Below are 20165 nucleotides of genomic sequence, written 5' to 3'. Positions count from 1 at the left end.
CTATCAGACAAAGGGCTCCAGAGTTAATTTCAAACGGACCAAGGGGGTAGACTGATGTTATCGCCTAATCATAATGCATTGTCATCAATTCTTCTTTGTGTGATGGCTTTTTATACCTGTATTACAGATCTATATCTGTAATACAGGTATGAACAGTGAATAGAGTTGGAAATCAGGGAGAGAGAGAGAGAGAGAGAGTGGGGAAGAGCCACAGGTTGGATTCAAACCTGGGCTGCCCTCTTTGAGAACTGTAGTCTCTGTTCATGGGGTACAACGCCTAGCACACCGCACCCCCCTTTGTCATATTTTAAATACATTTTCATTGCTGTTTGCCGAGTAACATGAACGCCTCCCCTGTCAAACACTGCTTTAAGAAAAATGCTTTTTTACTGATTGGTCACATGAAGTCTTAAAATAATTTCTGCAAACAATACTTTGTTATTTTTGGATGTTACGCTCAACAAGTTAAGAGGAACCTTATGTCTCCATGGTGCAACCAAACAATGACACAACTTAAGTTACAAACTAACCCGTTTCAAAGTAAGCTGTAGTGTGTATACACAGTCCTTTTCTTGCAGGATGAGAGGGTTGGGAATGGCTTTTCGACAAAGTGCCGAGTCAAACCCAGGCAGTGCGCTTGAAGGACTAAAGCCTCTGAACATGGGCATGTGATATATCTGTGTAGGCCAACTATGTTCATTTCAAGTTTTTCAGTTTCCATCCTATATTTGAAACAGGATAGTCAATTTGTAGCCTCTGACAACTGTTTCACACTATTATTTGGTATGAAGTTTATATTGGCTCTGTAATTTTACAAGTAGACTTGATATGGTTACTTTGCTCCTTTTAATTGGTCTTATTGGAACCTTTCTCCTTTCTCCTACCATGCTCTCAGGCCACATTTGATGCTTAGATGAAAAAAACCCAGTATAACTGGATGACTCCCTGCCACAGGAAGCAGCTGCAGGGAGTAAAAGCTTGGAAATACTCTCTGCTATCAAACTTTAACTTTCACTTGCTGCTGTCTCCATTTAAGATGAGCAATGTCAGGGCATCCCGCTGCCTCACAAGGTTACAACCCATACCCCCAGTTCACTAAATCATTGGTTTAAAATCAGCCAAGACACCTTTATTACATGCAGCTCCCTCACCTTCGTTCTGTGCCATCTGTCTAATGGAGCTGAAATGAAAGATTTACGATAAGCTGTCTTCAAAGTCAGGAAACCACATTTTAGAGGATTACTACATGTTGATTGAATATCTTGAACCACAATGGACTGGGGTTAGGGATGCTACATTGCATTCATTTTTACGTGTTTGATACCCTGTCAATACAACACCCTAAACTTCCTCTCAAGAATCCTCATAAATAAGTCTATATAGTACGAGTTGAGTTTCTGAATTAGTCGCAGCATGGAGCATACAGGGCCTGTGCGCCTTTCAGCTTTTTAAAAAAACTATCAGCTTCCATGACCTCAGTTTCAGAGCACTTTTAACAGGTTACGAACATTGGCTTGCTGCAGTTCTGCATCCTTTGGTTTTGACTATTTAGTGTTTTATGTATGCTTATTAATATATGCCTTTGTTTAAGGAAATATCACAAAGACAACAACATGTAAAGGTATCCTGCCATGGTATTAGCAGCAGCTCTACACCTGGAAACTGTTCCCTTGGAAAGACAAGTCAGATTAGTTTATCTTGACAAAACTTATGTTATAACTCCTGCTCAGTCTTTATGTGGTTGGTGAGTGAGAAGTGACATTGACAAGCAGGACAGTGTTCTAAAAGTTGTTCTATTTTCAAATGAGAATGTTTTGAGCGCAGCGAGGGTTTTTTGTACTTTGGACACCAAGTCCTGCAAAAGCTGAACGACAATGGTTTTGTGCAGAAAATTGCCCAAAATCATGTCCCAAAGGTTGAACATTCTGTCTGGATAACAGAATTGGATTGCATCCTATTTCAGTTCTGTTAACAGCGTACCATGAGCTGGATGAGACATTTGTGTAAATTTAAATAATGATTTATTATATCCTGTGTGTTATGGACATCTCATGTAATTTAATGTTTACTATTAGCAAAACGTACCAAAGCTTTAAAAAAGATCCAATGCAACTCTCTGGTGGTTCTCTCTGGCCAAGCGCCCCTTTTTTTCTGCACTCCAGCTCCAGCTAACAGCAGTTTATATCAGCTGTTGAAGGAAACATCTGCTATTGAATCCACAGAATTAGAGGAAGACATCCAATTTGTGGAAGATTTTTCCCTTGGGTAATGGTTGCTAATGCTAAGAGCAAAAATATTTAAAGTACTGATGGCTTGATTCTGGCTACCTTAAGCTTCTACCTGGAAAACAGGGAAATTATAATGTGTATGGATATTTTTTTGTGATGTTCTGTAAGGTTTTACAGGAATTTGTGTTTTCATTTAATCGAGAGGGAAATTGTACATTTTCTGGCTTAAGACTAAATATGTTCCTCTTTTCCACCAGGATCCGGCCCATACACCCAGGTCAGCAGTATGTTGTAAAGCCCAAATACTACCACACTCACACCACTCACACACAGACGCATGTCCAATCCCAACCTGAGAGGCCAATCCCCCTGACAGTGGCACACAACCCCATCCATGGTGAGTAAGTCTACCTACAGATCATCTTTTAACTTTGATCAATACTTTGTGATTTAAAGAAAAAAAAGAATTCAACTTTGAGTTCAGTGTTTGTAAAATATTAAAAAATATAATATGTGAAAAGATGTCAAGTAGATGTTGCACTTTAGTCCCATCTGTCTGACCAAAACAAAGCTTTTCTTTGGCCAAACCTTCCCTGTCCCTCATCACACTGCCTCTCCTCTCCTCTCCTCTCCTCCTCTAATCTCCTCTCCTCTCCTCTCCTCTCCTCATCCCCTCCTCACCTCTCCTCTCCTCTCCTCTCCTCCTCTCCTCTCCTCTCCTCTCCTCTTGTACTGTAGGACTGATCTCCATTCAGATAAGATAATCCTTTATTGATCCCCAGTGGGGAAATTCAAGTGTTGCAGCAGTGAAAGATGACAGGAAAAACATACATATGAGTATTAATAAAAATAAAGATAAAGGTACTACGTATTTACAATTATTATAAGCAAGATGTCTGCCAGTGTTTAAGAAGACTTTAGAACCCATTGCTGTTGTACAGTCTGATGGCAGTAGGCACAAAGGAGCGCCTGAAGCGCTCAGTTTTGCACCTTGGGGGGGCGGGGGGGGGGGGGGGGGGGGGGAATGATTTGACAGCCAAAAGATGGTTTGGTTCTTATTTCTTGGTATTCAATGTACCTCTTCAAACAGTGTTCCTTAGGAGGCCAGGCCCACTCTCTTCCCCCACTTGGTGGCAGGACTAAAAGTTGGACAGGGACGGGTTCATGCAAAAAATAAAAAATAAACATGTTTGAGTGACACATAAACAAGCTGAGGAAGCCCTGTTAGTCAGCAGATCTGAGAGCAACTAACCCAGAAGAAGGCATTATGCAACAATATATATTTAGTTAGGGGGGGGGATTCTTTTCTACAACTCATCCGTTTTGATGGTTTTAAGGTTAAGAGTTATTAATAATAAGGGGTTTGGCTGATATGATGGCCGGGCAGGCATCCCCTGCTGTCATCATTTAGGATCACAGAAAAAGGCCTTCAACTTTTACCTCTACACATATACACATGCACAACGATCCACCCCATCTGCCTCAACACTGTGAGGATATGGAGAGAATGTGGAGCTCAAAGTTGGGCAGTAACAGGATTTGTTCAAATTGCAGCTCCGGCGGTAATGGCATAAAGACTTAAACATTGCCTGCTGCTTTGGGCTGTCGAGAATGAAATATTAGTCTCATTTTCTGAGGGCAATTTCGCACAAAGACAGGGAGTGTGAAAATAAGGATGGCAGAGATGGAATAAAATGACTTTGTCATGTGGGGGAGAACCCCTCAATTTGCTGAAACAACAAGTGCCTGGATGGGTATAAATGGGGGGAGGTTTTCTATAGCAGAGGCTTTGAATACCTGTTATTTACCCCCACATTAAAGTCTTCATGCATCTTAACAGCCTGCCACAGAAGACACATTATCTCCCATTTACAGTTCAAAGTGGTACCTACTGTAGTGCCATAATGGAGGCTGACTAGGCCTGTAACGGTATTTGTATTTGTGGTTCAGACGTCACAGTTTGTGGATGCAGTCCTACAACGAATACGTTGAGAAAAAAGGCAATCACATGGCAGTTTTCACACCCCATTCCAGGTGGTGTTAAAGAATATGCGATTTTTCACACTTAAATGTAGCAGAAATCAAGTATATCCTCTGAAAATAACTGTGAGTCATGACTGTCTACAATGGGTGTAACACCCGAGTCCCACTTTCTGTGATGTTTTCCGAGTTTTCCGAGCCGTATCTATAGCATGTTTAGCATGTGATCCAACCTTCACAACAGGGTCCTAAGGAGGTGGTGGAATGAACATCCAAACTCCATTGGATCTGCAGAGTCCCTCTGCACCTTTAAGAAAAAGCTAAAGACCCAGCTCTTTCATGAATACTAACTTAATGATGATGGTCTCCATATTATTGATGATGATGATGATGATGACGATGGTTTTTGTTTGATAACGATGACTTATAAGATGGTTTCTATACTGATTAGAGCTCTCAAGAACTGCCCTCAATGTTGTGCTTTGCCTCTGGTCACTTCCTGTCAGCACCTGTGTGTCCAATCAGACTCAAAGCTGATCGTTTGCTCTTACTGACATTGTTCCCTTTTTTTCTAGATCCTTGCTTGTGTTGTACTTACTCTCTGATGTACGTCGCTTTGGATAAAAGCGTCTGCTAAGTGAATTGTAGAATTGTAGAATTGTAGAATTGTTTACATCGGCGGGACGGCCGGCCGGTTCATCCCGTTGCGTATAAAAGTTGTTTAATTGAGGGACTAGAGAAAAGAAGAATAACATACTGTACTCACTGCTTATTTGAATGTCACATAAGCTAACACAACAATGCAGCGCGAGTTGTTTTGGTTTCATGCTGGTGCTCAAGTGCGACATCTACTGGATCAAAAATATTGCATATTCTTCCTTTAATGCTTGCAAATTTTGCTTACCACTTTTAAACAACAAACGAAGAAGAGTTATATACGATAGCACCATGAAAAGGCAGAGCAAGAAGCTACCTACAGTAGGTGCCAATCACAGGAGCTATAGGCAAAAGAAAACAGATGTTGAACTATTTATCCCTGCTGTTTTTAAAAAGGGTCAAAGACATTACTTATCACAGAACGAACCAGGACCCCAGACGGAGACAGGAACTTTACCATGACCTCTGATAACTGTTTCACCCCTAACGCTTTCGAACAAAAGCATGAAAAGACCACTGCCAGAGACCCAGGGGCTGACTTTCACTTTACAACTTTCCTGTGAGTTCTATTTTCTTAGGGCAAATGCATGATGCACCATATTTCCCCACACCTTTAACTGTATAAGGCTATATAGGTTCCCGGGACAGGCTTGTATCATTCACATTTTAATGAGACCCTTTTCTCTTCTGAACTGCCAAAACCATTTAAAGAAAAAAAAAAAAACATTATTTGGCTCTACTGTGGCTGGCACTCAAACTCTTATAGATCTGACAGATCAACAACAGCTATAATTCAGCGGCTCATGGTTGGTTATTGCGGCTTGTCATAAATTCAAGGCCGAAGTCCAACGTAAGACTTGCCAGTATGCATCTATGAATAAGTCAATATTTTTCAAAGAATCTGTAGACTGCCGTTTGAGTGGTTCTGCCTGTGGCCACAGCCAGACGGACCGACTTTGGGATATTAATGGGGAGGTCAGCAGACAGAACAGTGTTGATGCTTGGCTTTGCAGCACTGCAGACTCAAACAGACCCCGACCCAGTTTCAAAACAACCTCCCCAGCTCCGTTTAATTTCAGCCAGCAGTTTGTAAATGCCAGAGAAATGGCCAGACATCAAAGATGGAAAGAGAAATGACACAGGCACATATGGAGAGCGGAGAGCCCAGCCACCAAATTTTCTAAATCATTCTCCTTTACATTCATGGGGAAAACAGAGAAAAAAAACAGTTCTTTATATATGGTATGCTGTACAGTGGTACTGTTTATAATCTACTATTTTGTAGCCATACATATGTTGGGTTTTGATGTATTGATCCAGTGCTTCTTTTATAATATGACTTCAGAGAATCACCCTAGTGTCATTTAAAGTCTCTACACAGGCCTCACAAACACTGACAAAGTAACACAAAGTACTGATTGGCTTCACGACACGTCATGATTGTCGCTTAAGTTGAAATGTTAGATTTTTACTTGTTACCCTCACTTTAATGCCGATATCTGTTAATAGAGACAGTTTAATCGTCAGATTACCACTGACGGGAGCAGGTATGTCATCGTGGGTTGTGTTCTGCCTGCTGATACATAACTGCTTAACACAGCTTGGACTACAAATGTACTACAAACTTAAACCAGAACACTTCCCATGCCAAAAAGATGGTAACAATCAGACATTTTAAGGCTGTATCCTCTTATTTTTCAAGTAACAAACATTGAATAGTTGTATCCTATCTTTCAAAGCGGTTCATGTATGTTTCTTGGATGCTCATCAGAAGAGGCTGCGAGCTCTCACTTTAAATGTTGGCCCTATTTTTTGGTTTGGATCCCTTCAGTGTTTATCCTTCACAAGGTTTGGAATGGAAGTCTAATTATCCACAGATATCTCATCCAGTCCAAAACAAAAATAACTTGTGACCTGATTAAGTTGGTGAATCTTTGCCAGTCCATGGATCTATTCTCTGGACACTGTAGCAATAATGTCAACCTCCTAACCTGATGAGGTTAGGCCCCCAAAAAACATCAGAACCCCTGTCAAGTATTTAGCAACACCTATAAATTGGGTCTACTGTTTAATGTACACTACTTCTAGCAAATATCTACAAATAGCACTCAAGGCCTATGAGCCTAAATTAATGAGAGTACCATGGCTGGTTTAGCCCAGCATGCAGTCAGCAATCTTTTTGAAAGTAGCAGACGTGTTTGTTCTTCTAAAACAGGAAGCCCGCAGCCTTTCTGTCAGCCCTGTCCCACACGACAGACGGCCTGTCAGCAACTGGCTTTGGTGCCACATCTGGGAAAGTTATTCCCCGCCTCCCCTCGGCTATCCCTCAGCTCTCCCGCACTGCCAAAATACCCTCAGACAAATGTTAGCAGACTTGGCCCTGACTGAAGGTTTGGGCAGAGAGGATCACCTCACAATCACCGCAATGACCAAATATGTATGCCATGATGGTTTGCAATCAGAGAACGAATTTCTGGCTCAACCTTCCCCTGATCTAAGGTGCATGGAGAGGGAGAGTACACTGGATATAAAACTTGTAGAATAGAGTACAACTTCATGCATAAACTCCTGCCATTTATTGGTAATCATTAGGAGCATCCTAAAGTTAGCGAACATAACTACATGGACTTATAGATTAAACAGTCCTTTTAAACCTTTTGAGTTAGACAAACTATAAAAACCTCTCTCTTTGTTTGAGAAACTTTATATTATTTGGCGAGTCCTAATTACTTCTCTGCCAATGTTGTTGTTGCAAGCCACATGCTGACGCTGCTTTTCTCTAACTAAAGAGGGTAAATTTACCATGCTCCGCTTTTGGTTTCAAGTTTGTTGTATGTTGAAGTTGGAGCTGTTGTTTTAAAAAGAACACACTTTTGAGGACAGGTGAGCATCCACTGGTAAGATACCCAATATTCATAATGCTGGACACTGAATGAACTCTGTTTTCAATATAGTGTTAATACATTTGACAAAAAGTCTCGTACCAACTCACATTCATATAGCATATTGATCAGTACCCATTTTTTACTGCACCTCCAGCAGCTATCCTCCTCCCTCGACCTTGACATTTTTGAATGAGTCCAGTGTTTCTCATTCCATATTTTAAATGAAATTATGCATGTCTGCATGTCTCAGGCTATGGAGTACCATGATTGACTTTTTCATTAGCCTCCCATGTCCCTGCTGGCTGTGTGTGTTTTTTTTTTTAGGTGGGGTGATTGATCCTTCTTATTTCATATTATGTAGCACAAGTGTTGGTACAGGGTAGGCCTTTTGTGATGCAGTCCACAGTAGTCAGACTATTTAGTTTTGTATATTGCAGATTTGGGACAATACAAAGAATAAAAATGATAATGAAGATCATCAAAAGATTAATGAAGCAGAAGAAGAAGACATATATTCTCACCTGTTTGAATGCATTCCTCCACCTTGTCAAAACCTGGTGCCATCATTATCAACAATGCAACTGACCACTCACTGTTCAGTGTGTTTTGCTTGTAGTGGCTTGTAGCCTCAAGCTGCTATCAGCCAGAGGGTCTTGTAAGCTCACCTCTTTTATTTGAAACTCCACCATATTTTCTTCAGTGAAAAGTCCTGAAGTCCCAGGAGACACTGCGTTTCTTAACTTCAAAATCCACTTGACATCAACATTTAATCTTTCAGTAAGCATTTACAAAAATCTTAGTGAAAATAACAATTATAAAACCTGGTCAAAAAAATGTATATTACCAGGTTAGATAATTCCTCATGGCTTTTTGGGCATGGCTCATGTTTTGATATATGTCAAGCGACGTTCACCGCCATTCAATGTGCATTGTAATCGTCTTATTTGCTTCTCAAAGCATCTTGACGCTGACTTTAAATTGTCCTTGAAGCTTGGCACAGACAAAGACAAAATATGATACATCTGAGATACCCACAAGAAATGTAGCTATCAATATGTTACCAGTATGTTTACTCTTATTGAAAATTAGTAATTTAACATCCTACAGTATGACCACCATTTTTGTCATATGGCTTAGGCAAAATAAATCTACTGTATCTATTCAAAGAGTAAAAAAATCTACATGTACCGAGAAGAAGCCAGTAAGGGGAAAACCTTTCCTGAGACCGGAGAACACTAAACATGATAAAGGAGCTAGGGGCTAGAAATGTGAAAACACCCAAATTAACCTTGAAATACGTTCTAGCAAATCTGGCTTAAGGCCTGAGTTCTGCATACACTTTACCTCTGAGGCCTGTGTTTTCTTATCCCCTTTCATGGCTCATATAAAACCCTCACGGGGCAATGGAAAACATCAGAAAGAAAGACGTAACCCCCCTGACATCAGTATTTACTCTATAATTCTTCCCTGTTCAACCTCTCCAGACTCCTCTCAAGCTTCTTTGCAGCCTGGATGAATCTCGCCCTCAAAAGTTTTGTCCTTCACGTTGATTGATGTCTGTGTTGTGTCTGGGATGCTCTCCTGACTCCCTTTCCATATGCTCAACACAACTGAAGAAAAAGTGCTGTGTGCATACTTACAAAGGCATAGAAGTGAAGCCAGATGAGGGGGGAGGGGTCTAAGGGACCGACTCAGTTTATAAGTTGAGTCGAGTCTAGACAGGATTAGTATGATTGTGAAATATACAGAGGTAATTTAAAAAGCAATTCATTAGAAGCATTGCTCAAACATTTCTGTGTAAAGAGAGTCCATTATTTCTCCCTTGAAGCACATCAACATTCATATATTGACTGTGTACACAACTATGGAAACTCTAACTATTTTAGTGGTTAGTCAGTGTAGTAGCCTCTTTTAACCTGAGAGCTACTTTGAAAAATGAAAGTGGCTAAGAGCTAGTTGCATCACATTTCTTACATTATGTCAGATCAAAACAGATTCACCAGCTGAATTAACGTCATGTTCACAAGTGTCAATACCCTAACGCTCTTCCCCTGTGTGTGCACAAAACTGTACATTAGCATTAGCAGACATTATTTCATTCTTACTTTTATGGTCCCTGAATAACATCTCGGCCACTTTGGTCAATGCTACCTTCACAATCCGGCCATCGGTGAATGGCTTCCTGTGCTCTGTTAGGATGTGCACCACTTTAAAGGATGCCTCTGTTACCATGTTGGCTTTCTTCATTGGTCGGGTGAATAGAGATTGATGTTAATCAGTACACTCACCTTTTCAGTTTGTAGCATGCTGCCGGCAGGAAGGTCCCTTTCAATGTTACTGTGGACTTACATTAAAGGACCCACTTGCTTTTCCACTCCCAATGGAAATGGTATGTTTTATGCTTGTTCTTGGCATGGCCACCTTCATTCTACATTGTTAATTTGGGCTAAATGGGCTTGCGATTAACACCAAACTCTTTATATAAGATCAGTTAGCATACAGCACAACTGGCCAGATATGTTGATGGAGATTACAGCTATGTTGATGTGATTAGAAAGGTTCAGATATTGACAAACTGGACAGGAACATCACCTTTTTTGTTGACAGCTGATGCCTATTCTATTATTTTATATTGAAAGAGTTGGGTCATATGTGTATTTGATTGAACTGAGGTGGGAAAGGCTTGTTTTTTTTGAGTGCACAGTCTGTGAACCTCTTGGCAAGCTACTAAAATCCCTGCCGTGACGTACCAGTGGCTCATAGGTGAAATGTTTGAGACCCCTCGTGTAGGTCATTCACCATTTTACACCAATAGGACAAACATTTAGCCATCAGTGGTCTGTGTGAGTCCTGTGTCCAGCATGATGGACCGTTATCAGCAGCTGCTCTTTTGGTACATTTAGCAGCAGGTCAGAGACATCTCTCTGACTGCACAGTTAGGTTAAGCACTGATTTGATCAATCTAGTCATGAATTAACCCAAAGTACCCAGAACTTTAAGTCCCAGGAACTAACTGTTCTTCAGCCCAGTGCAGTCTGCATTTTCAAGTTTCCAAAGAATTGCTAAAATATGCCACATAAGTGTGCTTAGGTATGAAAGAGTCAACCTGTTTTTCACACATACTATGTCCTATTCCTGGACCTGGACTTCTTTTTCAGTCCATCTGTCAAATGAATAGATTGGTCAAAAGACAATGTGCAAATGTCAAGTATACTTTCTGCTATATTTTAATGGTGGCTAGAAGAAAATTCTGTGATCTGAAAAACAATCTGATATGTTGACAACCCAGGAAAGTTATCTGACTCAGTTGTCAGTCAGTAAAGAAGACTTTTTTAATGTTCCCCAATTCACTTGTTAGACTTTTTTCATCCTTCTTCATAGACCCACTTCTCTTGACAGAGGTTTTTGTTGGAGTAGCAGCAGCTCTTCATGAGGTTTGCTCAAGACAGGGTAAGGGGAGTACCGCTATGGGGCTCAGTGTCTGGCTAAAGTCTATTCTCCGGCCAACAAAATGAACCAATTGGCTTCTCAACAGAGCAAACAAAGACTTCTCCAGATCCACTGCCATGACCTAGCTTGGTTGGCATATCCAAGATTACAGTACCGTTTCTAAGCTACATCATCATCTCCAGACTTAAAGACAGAAGCTAAAATCTACAAAGCCTGCGGTCAAGGCTGTGAGGAGATGGACCAACAAAGCAAAGCTTGAGTTACATGCCTGCTGTAACTTCACTGATTGCAGTGTTCTGTGGATGGCAGGCCGTAGACCCACATGAACTCTCTGACACTGTGCTAGCTTACCTCGTTTTGTCAGGGTGTGTTTGCAGACTCAAACTTTCTTCCAACACTGCTTGGCCAGCATATTCCTGTTTGAATTGATGTCAAATCTTAACCAAAGAGCCTAACTCACATAACGTGCTCAGTTTATACAGATCTTAGTCATGCCAACATGTTCAACTTAGTTGAAATGTTCATATTTCAACTAAGTTTTTGACATGAAGAATTATTTTGACTCGAAATGTTTTCTATGCTTGTTTGAAAAATATCATGAGCCCCGTTTTATTTGTTTTTCAAATTCATTACACAAATTCTTAAATTCTCTCATCCTGTTTTTATATTGTTGACCCTTTTCAACAAGCTTTTTTCGCAAGTACCGTAACTAAGCTCAGCCGTCATCGCGTCCTTGTGTATTCATATTGTTTCCACGATGGCGTGATATTGGTGTCCCAGTCTGTGAAATCATACTGCGTTACGGTGTCGTGGAAGCATAGCACAGCGGGAGCTCCACATACTGTAGACACACAGTCAGACATGCACACACACACACAGCGCTGTGCTCGCCTCTGTTACTACCTCTGAAGAGGTGGGATCACTTTGTGCCTTATATGGTGGCTTGAAAAAGCAGTCGGAATATGGTTGACTTAAATGACTTTATAGCTAAGATAGTTAAGATTCTAGCTATGAAAACATTTTAAAGTCTGAAAAAGACTTCATAAGAAACAAAAATAGCAATATGGTTAATGTAAGACCTTTTTCTTTTAGGTCTTGGAGCAAGAGCCTTTAGAAACTTAGAGAAACATACCTTGCATTAGAGAAACTTTTCACTGAAAAAATTCAAATCTTAGCATGTGCATTCATCTCATTTCTACATTACACTGTTTAATGGGACACATTTCAGTGTTTCCCCTAGGTTTACAGCTTTGTGGGGGGTGGGGGGTGCGGGCAGAGCTCTTGTAATTAATAATGCTTGGAATCACATATGGGTGGCTGTGGCTCAGTTGGTAGAGTCGGTTGCCTCTTATCCAGACGTTTGGCGGTTCGATCCCCAGCTCCCGCAGCCACATGTCCGACGTGTCCTTGGGCAAGACACTTAACCCCAAATTGCTCCAGCTGCTTGATCAGCAGTGTTTGAATGTGTATGAATTGATTAGTTACTTCTGATGGGCACTTTACATAGAAACTTCTGCCATCAGTGTGTGAATGTGTAGGTGTGACATGCAGTGTAAAAGCACTTTGAGTAGTCTGAAGACTAGAAAAAAACTATACAAGCTCAGGTCCATTTACGTGGGCAAAAAAAATACCAGCTTTTAGCTTCTTTACTGCATTCATATGGACACTTTGCAACATACATCACATCTTCACAGACTTTTTCCCAAGGGTCAATTCAAAACTATGATAACAAACTACTCTGCCTTTGAATGTCTCAGTTTTTAATAATGTTGTTGCTATTATTTCTTATTTATTTGGTTTATATTTGTTCTGTTTTTTTCATACTCCTAACATAATTGAAAATGAGGCCTCAATGATGTTTCGAGAATAAAAAATAAGACCAGAAATCAAATATTTTAATTAGACAAATTTGACTTTATAAGTGTCATTACATCTCAGATTTGACATCGTATCTTATTTTAAGAAACTTAACAAGTACATTTTGCTTGCTCTATGAATGCAGAATGACCAGAAATTAGACACATTCACTTGTTTGGATTTGTGTTTTTACAGTGTTGTTGTAATCCTCCATCCTGAAAGGAATCAGGCAAAATACATTTAATCATGACCTTCCATATTTTGTCTGCGCAGTTTTCCTCAGCCCACCTCATCGGCATTCAGTGGTAACCACTGCATCATATTAGGTCCCTCTTTAATAGTTAATTTTTTTTTTTTGCATCTATTAGCAAATGTTTAGGTAGCCTCGGGCTGTCTTATCCAGTGGATTTTCCTGCCTCTCAGGTTTAGAAAACATTCCTCCGGCTGCTTGGCTTAACTCCACGCGTCTGCACTCTCTGGTGTGAACAGCTGACAGCCACAGACAAAGCACCCAGCACTGGAGACAGGGGTTTGGACCTGACACAAGGATGCCAAGACCCGCTGCAACAAAAAAAGACATGTAAAGATGAAGCAGAGTGATTTAGGTCAAAAGAATTTGAGTGTCAAGATATATATTAGATGAGATTTATTGTCAGAAATAGAAAGAGGGATTAAATGTGTTAGGGACTTTGGGGTTGGATGTCAAAGTTTTGACTCTTGACTCATCCCCTGTCAGTCTGAACTGAGGGCTGGGTTTTTAATGAGGGTGGAGACAGGAGACCGGTAGATAAGCTTGAGTCTTACAGTACTTAAAAGGGCTACCACAACTTCTTCCTGATCTCGCTGTTAACTCAACGCAGAGGATTTTTGGAGCTTGTTTTCTCTATTTGAGGTGCTAAAGGTTCCGAGCATAGTTTTCTAAACCTCAGTAGTAAAATTTAAGAAGGAAGAAAGAAAGAAAGAAAGTATGAGAAGGACACCAGAGAGCAAGAAAAGCCGGCACAGGAGCTAAAGGTGGCATGCCTGCTGTTTGTCTGTTTTGGAATAATGCTCGGTACGCTCAGATGCCAATATCCACCTCTCAGAGACTTATAATGAGGAACTGGAAAACATCCCAGAGTTTTGTTTGCTGACTTCTCTCTCCAGATTTTTTTTTTCTTTTATTCCTGCTCACGTTTCAGAGGCGCCACTGGATTTAGGAGCAGTGGAAGAGGAGGAGGAACAGATAGAGAGGGATAGTTGGAAGTATATAAGTGCAGGGAAGAGACATCAAAAGATCTGAAAATTGATAATTACACAGTCGGTTTTTGTTTTGACTAGAGACTAAACAGTTCATTGTGACGAGGTCCAACTTGAAAAGCATTTTAATTTTTTTTCTCCTCAATGGATCAAAGAATAACCAGAATCCATTTACTCTCCCTCCCCCTCTTGGTTTGTGCCATGTTTTCGGCGGCAGTTGGCAACCACACAGGGAGGATCAAGGTGGTCTTCACACCAACCATCTGCAAATTAACCTGCATAGGAGGCAGATGTCACAACAACTGTGAGCAGGGAAACACCACCACCATCATCAGTGAGAACGGCCATGCTACAGACACCCTGACAGCACCCAACTTCAGAGTAGGTAAGTGATCCCAGTGTCTTCTCGCTTACTAGGTGTTTAGTACAAAGGATCATTGACACACACACACACACACACACACACACACACACGCACACCTCTCTCTATGGATGGTTCTTCTACCTGTCACCTCAAAGCTAATTTTTTAATCCTAGGCATTTGGCTAATTCAGAATTGAACAGAAATCACTTTTAAAAAGTTGTGCCAGTGTTAATAGAATGTCAAACACTATGCTGCTTTTTGTTGTTTCTGACTGATCCAAACAGATCAACTGTGATCACCAAGAAAGTTACCGTTTGAAATTAAAATTTGTCAGCAAACTTGGCTTTCCCTTGCTGGCACTTCCTGGTACAGTGTCTATTAAATTGTATGGATGCTAACTGAATGGTTATCACTGTAAATGTGAGTAGGATGATGATGAGCTCAGTCATCTTCTAGCATTGTGTTCCAGATGTCTGTCCTCAGAGATTTGAACAGACTTTTTTAGTGCTCATAAAAGTATTCAAATTCTGTCCCAGGCAACCTTTGATATCTGACAATGTTTTTATGATTTTATATGACATTACAAAATGATAGAGTCCGACTGTAGACTGTATAAAACATGGATGTGGTCTCAGTGATGTCACCCTTTGGTTTCTGAAGGGGACTTGCGAAGCCAATGATGGAGGCCACCATAATAGAAATGCTGTCTCAATTTAACTATTGGTCAACCTAATAACAGGCAAAGAGCTGGAGCTAAGGCGGGCCTTAAGCTACAACCCATCCGCCTGTCGCACAGATCAGCCACGCCCCCAGTGATGTATAACTCTTAGACTGTATTCAATCAAAACAGATCAGTTAAAAACGTTCTCCCCCCGTACATTGTTACCCTGTAAATAATTTAGCTCTTCAGACCAAATTATATTTTTGATTTAGGCAGTACACATGTTCATTTCTGCTGTAAAAATGGGCATTTTTGAGTGGATGTGTGTGCCTTCTGGGGCTTTTCCAAACAGCCTCAGGTGGACACTTTGGGAACTGCAGGTTTTGCATTGAGTCAGACTTATAATGTAGACAGTGTTTCACATACCTATGTAGCCTAGTCATTTAAAACACAGATTTAACAGTTTGTTTTAAGAATACAGATGCATAAACTGTTAGTTAAAAAGACATTGTCGCACGATTCAGCGTATTTCATGTTCCGAGTAGGGGATCAAAATCAATGTCCTTGAATTGAGATCATACAATAAGATTTGAACTTGGGGATATCATGAAACAGCTTCTGTGTAATGGAGCACATGCCGTGGGTGTTCTTAATGTGTTGCACAGACCAGCTAGGCTGTGTCTGAACCTGCCTCAGTCCTTACAAGGAGCACATGAGTGTTTCCAGCTCTGACACATGTAGAAACATGGGAAGAGCGGAACAAGATGAATTCCTGTCTGACTCAGCGCAACAAATTAGGATAACTGGAGTAAAACAAGCTCAAACAGATTAAAACAGTCGACTGCTAACTCTGGATGACCTGAAGGGATGGTTTCTTTCTGTTCTCTGCTCTGTTGTGGCAGTCAAATTAATTTTGTGTCACATTTGCTTTAAGCATGAGAAGTATCACCAAAGATCGATAACCAATGGTCATTGGTACAAGTGAATGGGTAATGTGGTACAATTTAGAGTGTAAATTCAGGGTTATTTTTTTGAAAGTTCAGTTTTGTTTACTTCTTCTCTGGTATGGTTTGCCATTGTGATCCAACCTAAAGGGGTTTGATTTTGCAATAACTGACGTTCATGATACATCATGCCACTGATTACACAGCTATTACCAAAGAACAACTACCAAAGAAATCAATAGGACATGAAACTGTTGATTTGGAAATGCCTTTTAAAACTGTTTTTCTTCCTCTAAACAAATTGTCCAGTGGAGTCGACAGTTAGACCCGGGTTCATAGCAACAGTTAACTCTCTAGCTTCTAAAAATGAGCTAAACTAGCTGTTCTTACTCACATGGCACTGAATATTTCCACCGATGATGAAGTGAGACAAGGTGAACAGATCCACTTGAATCAGCGATGCACCTGGCGGAGTTTTTCTGCCTTGTCACCGTCGCCTGTGGTGACAGCACCGTGTCCCTTACTTCATGTGCCATCTTCAGTTTTGTTGATTAACTTCTCAAAGCCTGCAGGTTTTGCATCTTTTAACCTCTTTTTTCTCACCTGTTATTGTCCCCTTTCTTCTTTGCCCACAGTAAAAGGAACAATGTCAAATTAACTAGACTTCTTTCTAATTAGCTCGCCAGACCAGTCTGTGATTCGAGCTGGATCCTTAGCAACCACCTGCTCTCCATAGTAACGGTTTGTTTTGTCCAACAATGGTGTGCTATAAAGGGATAGAAGACCACTGCTGTGCATACTTGGCAAATCAGAATCAACTATATAACAAAGCTGTGTAAAAAAAAGGAACGGAGCTACGACATATTTGGAGAAAAACTTGGAATTTTGCACGCCTACGAACTGGATGAATTATTGGAAGTGAGTACTTTTGTTTCAGACTGTACACAACATAATCACTGTTGATTATCAGTGCGTCAAGTGTATTCATGATAAGTAATTTGTGTTTTTGAAGTGAAGTCAGCACAGCATGTAGTCTGTCTTGATGTCTGCAGAAAGTCCACCTGAGGCCCCTTTTAGAATTGTGTGTTTGAACAGCCCTCAATACTGACAGACTCTCGTTTTCTGCATTCCCTTCATCTTGAGGCCTATGCATTGGGATGTGAGCTGTTGGAAATGTGCCAAAGAGATATTACTAAATGGGTTGGTGCTGAAATGTAGTCCTTGAGGAAGTCGACTGCATGGTTTCTGTTGGCATATATGAACATCAGACAGTATGAGATCACTGGCGGCTGGTGCATTATTCTAACAGAATCTGTTGTGATGGTGGTGATTCATTCTTAAGAACAAACATATCTTACTTGTGTAACAATGTGTGAAAGAGATTGTTTCTTAAGTTAAGAGATACTTGTGCGGAAAAGTCAGTGTTTGCTGAATGGATTAAATCCAAATGTTAAGCCAATCAAGGGGGGTTTGCCATGACACCTGTCACTCATTTACACCATGGAAGTGATGGAAAAGGATGCTACAGTGCTTGGGATGCGACGCAGGTATTGCCGGGTGGTTAGAGTGTGGGCCCATGTGCAGAGCTTACAGTCCTCTCTGCAGTCACAAGTTCGATTTAACTCCTCAACATTTGCTGCATGCCATCCCCCACTGTCTTCTCCCAACATTTCCTGTCATCCTTCACACTGTCCTATCTACAAAAGGCACAAATGGTCCTAAAAATAGTCTCCATTTAGAGATTGTTTTTCTTATAACTATTAGGTGTGGTTGCAAATATTGGTTCTGCCAAAGTGTAAATCAATCAATCTGTAGTTATTTTAATTAAACCCTTTTTAACTTTGTTTAGTTAAAAACAGGAGGTCCTAACCCCTTCAGAAATGTTAAAATAAGAATGAAAAATGTGCATGTAGATGCATTTACTGACAATGGAAGCATGTTTGAGTTTTGGTGGTGATTTCAAGAGAGGTTTAGTCTCTGAGTGTGTAAGTACAGTAAATGGTAAATGGACTTGAGCTTATATAGCACTTTTCTAGTCTTCTGACTACTCAAAGCGCTTTTACACCACATGTCACACCCACCCATTCACACACTGATGGTAGTGTAGTGATGAAGTAACTAATGCCATTCATACACCTCCACTGAAGCAGCGGGAGCAATTCGGGGTTAAGTGTCTTGCCCAGCTGGGGATCGAACCCTCGACCTTCCGGTTGAGAGGCGGCGACTCTACCAACAGCTGCCCTGTGTCAAGTAGCATGCTAACCCCTTGCTAGCTTATGATTTAAAGGTTTACTTATGTCTAAATGTTGATAATCCACCTTACACCTGGATGTGAGTGATGATAGGAAATACAGATTTAATATATTCTATTTGTTCAGGCTGGCTTCATCTGTCCCCTGCCCTCAGTCCTTCTTCCCCTTCTTCTTACATCCCTCTCACTATATGAAAGGATTCAGACCTGAGCCAAAACATTGGGAAGCTAAAGCATATTTTCAGTCCAGACAGAGCTCAAAGCGAGAGAATAAATCACTCTTGTCTTGTTTATCATACTTACCTGATGAGAGAGGTGCCGGGGATGGATTGTTTAGTCATGATGCAATGGAGAGAAAGATTGGTTATTTTTTTAAACTCAGCTGATGATGACATTTCTGACAATTAACAGCGATATCATGTCCAGAAGATAAGACTTGGGGGATGATTTCTCAGGGTTTTTGGCAGATTATAAACTGAGGGAAAACTATAAACTTAACAGCTGTAGACATTATTTATAACTTACTTGAAATAATTATCATATCACAGTGAAATAAACTTTGTTTTCAGCCAAATGTGTTCTGGTTATACTTGAGAAAGAAGCCTGCGGGCTTTCACCAGCTAATCAGCAGAAAAATGCTCGCTGGGACAGCAGCCCACTTCCTCATCCATCTGTCTGATTGTCTCTGCGTCTGAGCAGCTGTACCGCTGTTGTTCTTCTCTGATCCGTTCTAATGTTCCTTTAAGAGAGGTACTTCTGGAGACTTTACCATTTTATGAGACTTTAACTTCTATACTTTTGGATTGATATTGTTTTATGCTACTTTAGCTGGAGGTTTTTGGGTTCTCTGTCACATTGTTGTAAAAGTTATATCTTAGAAACGCCTGAGACAAATGTCTTTGACTTTAGCAAAACCTTCCTTTGGAATCAAAGTTGAGTAAATTGGATTATGCCGATCAAAGATAAAATGTTATGGTCACAGTGACCTCATCTACATCCCACTACATCTCGTAGTTCTATTTAATCCGTTTTTACCTTCTTTTTTTTCAACTGACCAAAGGCATGATGATTAACCATTTATAAGTGGATGAAATCTTCTCTCTCTATACCTCTTACACACATGCAAAGAGAGAGAGAGGGAGAGATATTCCATTGCAGCCTCTCATGTTTACTTTGAGACTATTTATGCTGTTGTGTTGTTTTAGGGGTATTGTATTTTTCTGAGTGGTAGAGTTGATCGTCTCTCAGTTGGAAGGTCCGGGATTCAGTCCCCAGCCCCTACAGCCACATATCGAGTTTTCCTTGGGCTAGACCAGGGGTGGGCAAACTTTTTGACTCGCGGGCCACAATGGGTTCTAAAATTTGACAGAGGGGCCGGGCCAGGAACAGATGGATGGAGTGCTTGTGTGAACTAATATAAATGACATGTAAAAGCCATTACATGAAAGGATTTGGCCTTTAACAGGTAGCAAAGCATGAATATGCAAGGCTCATTGTACAAATTGATTTCCAAATGCATTCATTTAATTAAATTACATTTTAATAAACACAGTAGAGAAACTCACGTTCAGTTTCAGTGGGAACAGTGTTGTTGATCTCCCTTTTTTGCCAGTGCATTAAAGTCTGGAGAAAGCCAGTTCTTGTCGCTT

At 40.6% G+C, this 20165-nt stretch overlaps 1 protein-coding gene across 3 annotated transcripts in view; it reads left to right on the top strand.

Annotated features, from left to right (window-relative positions):
• The window catches only part of ltbp1 (latent transforming growth factor beta binding protein 1), a 126637-nt gene that overhangs the window by 40851 nt on the left and 65621 nt on the right, over positions 1-20165 (top strand). For all 3 annotated transcript variants that reach the window (XM_061040845.1, XM_061040844.1, XM_061040843.1), the window contains exons 4-5: positions 2486-2625; positions 14514-14681. In XM_061040845.1, the coding sequence (XP_060896828.1) occupies positions 2486-2625; positions 14514-14681 (308 nt within the window). The remainder of the gene's footprint in view (positions 1-2485; positions 2626-14513; positions 14682-20165) is intronic.

Source organism: Labrus mixtus, chromosome 6 (genome assembly GCF_963584025.1).
Source record: "Labrus mixtus chromosome 6, fLabMix1.1, whole genome shotgun sequence".
Lineage (NCBI taxonomy): Eukaryota > Metazoa > Chordata > Actinopteri > Labriformes > Labridae > Labrus > Labrus mixtus.
Note: the sequence above shows the minus strand (reverse complement) of the source record. Positions and strands in the feature narration are given on the sequence as shown.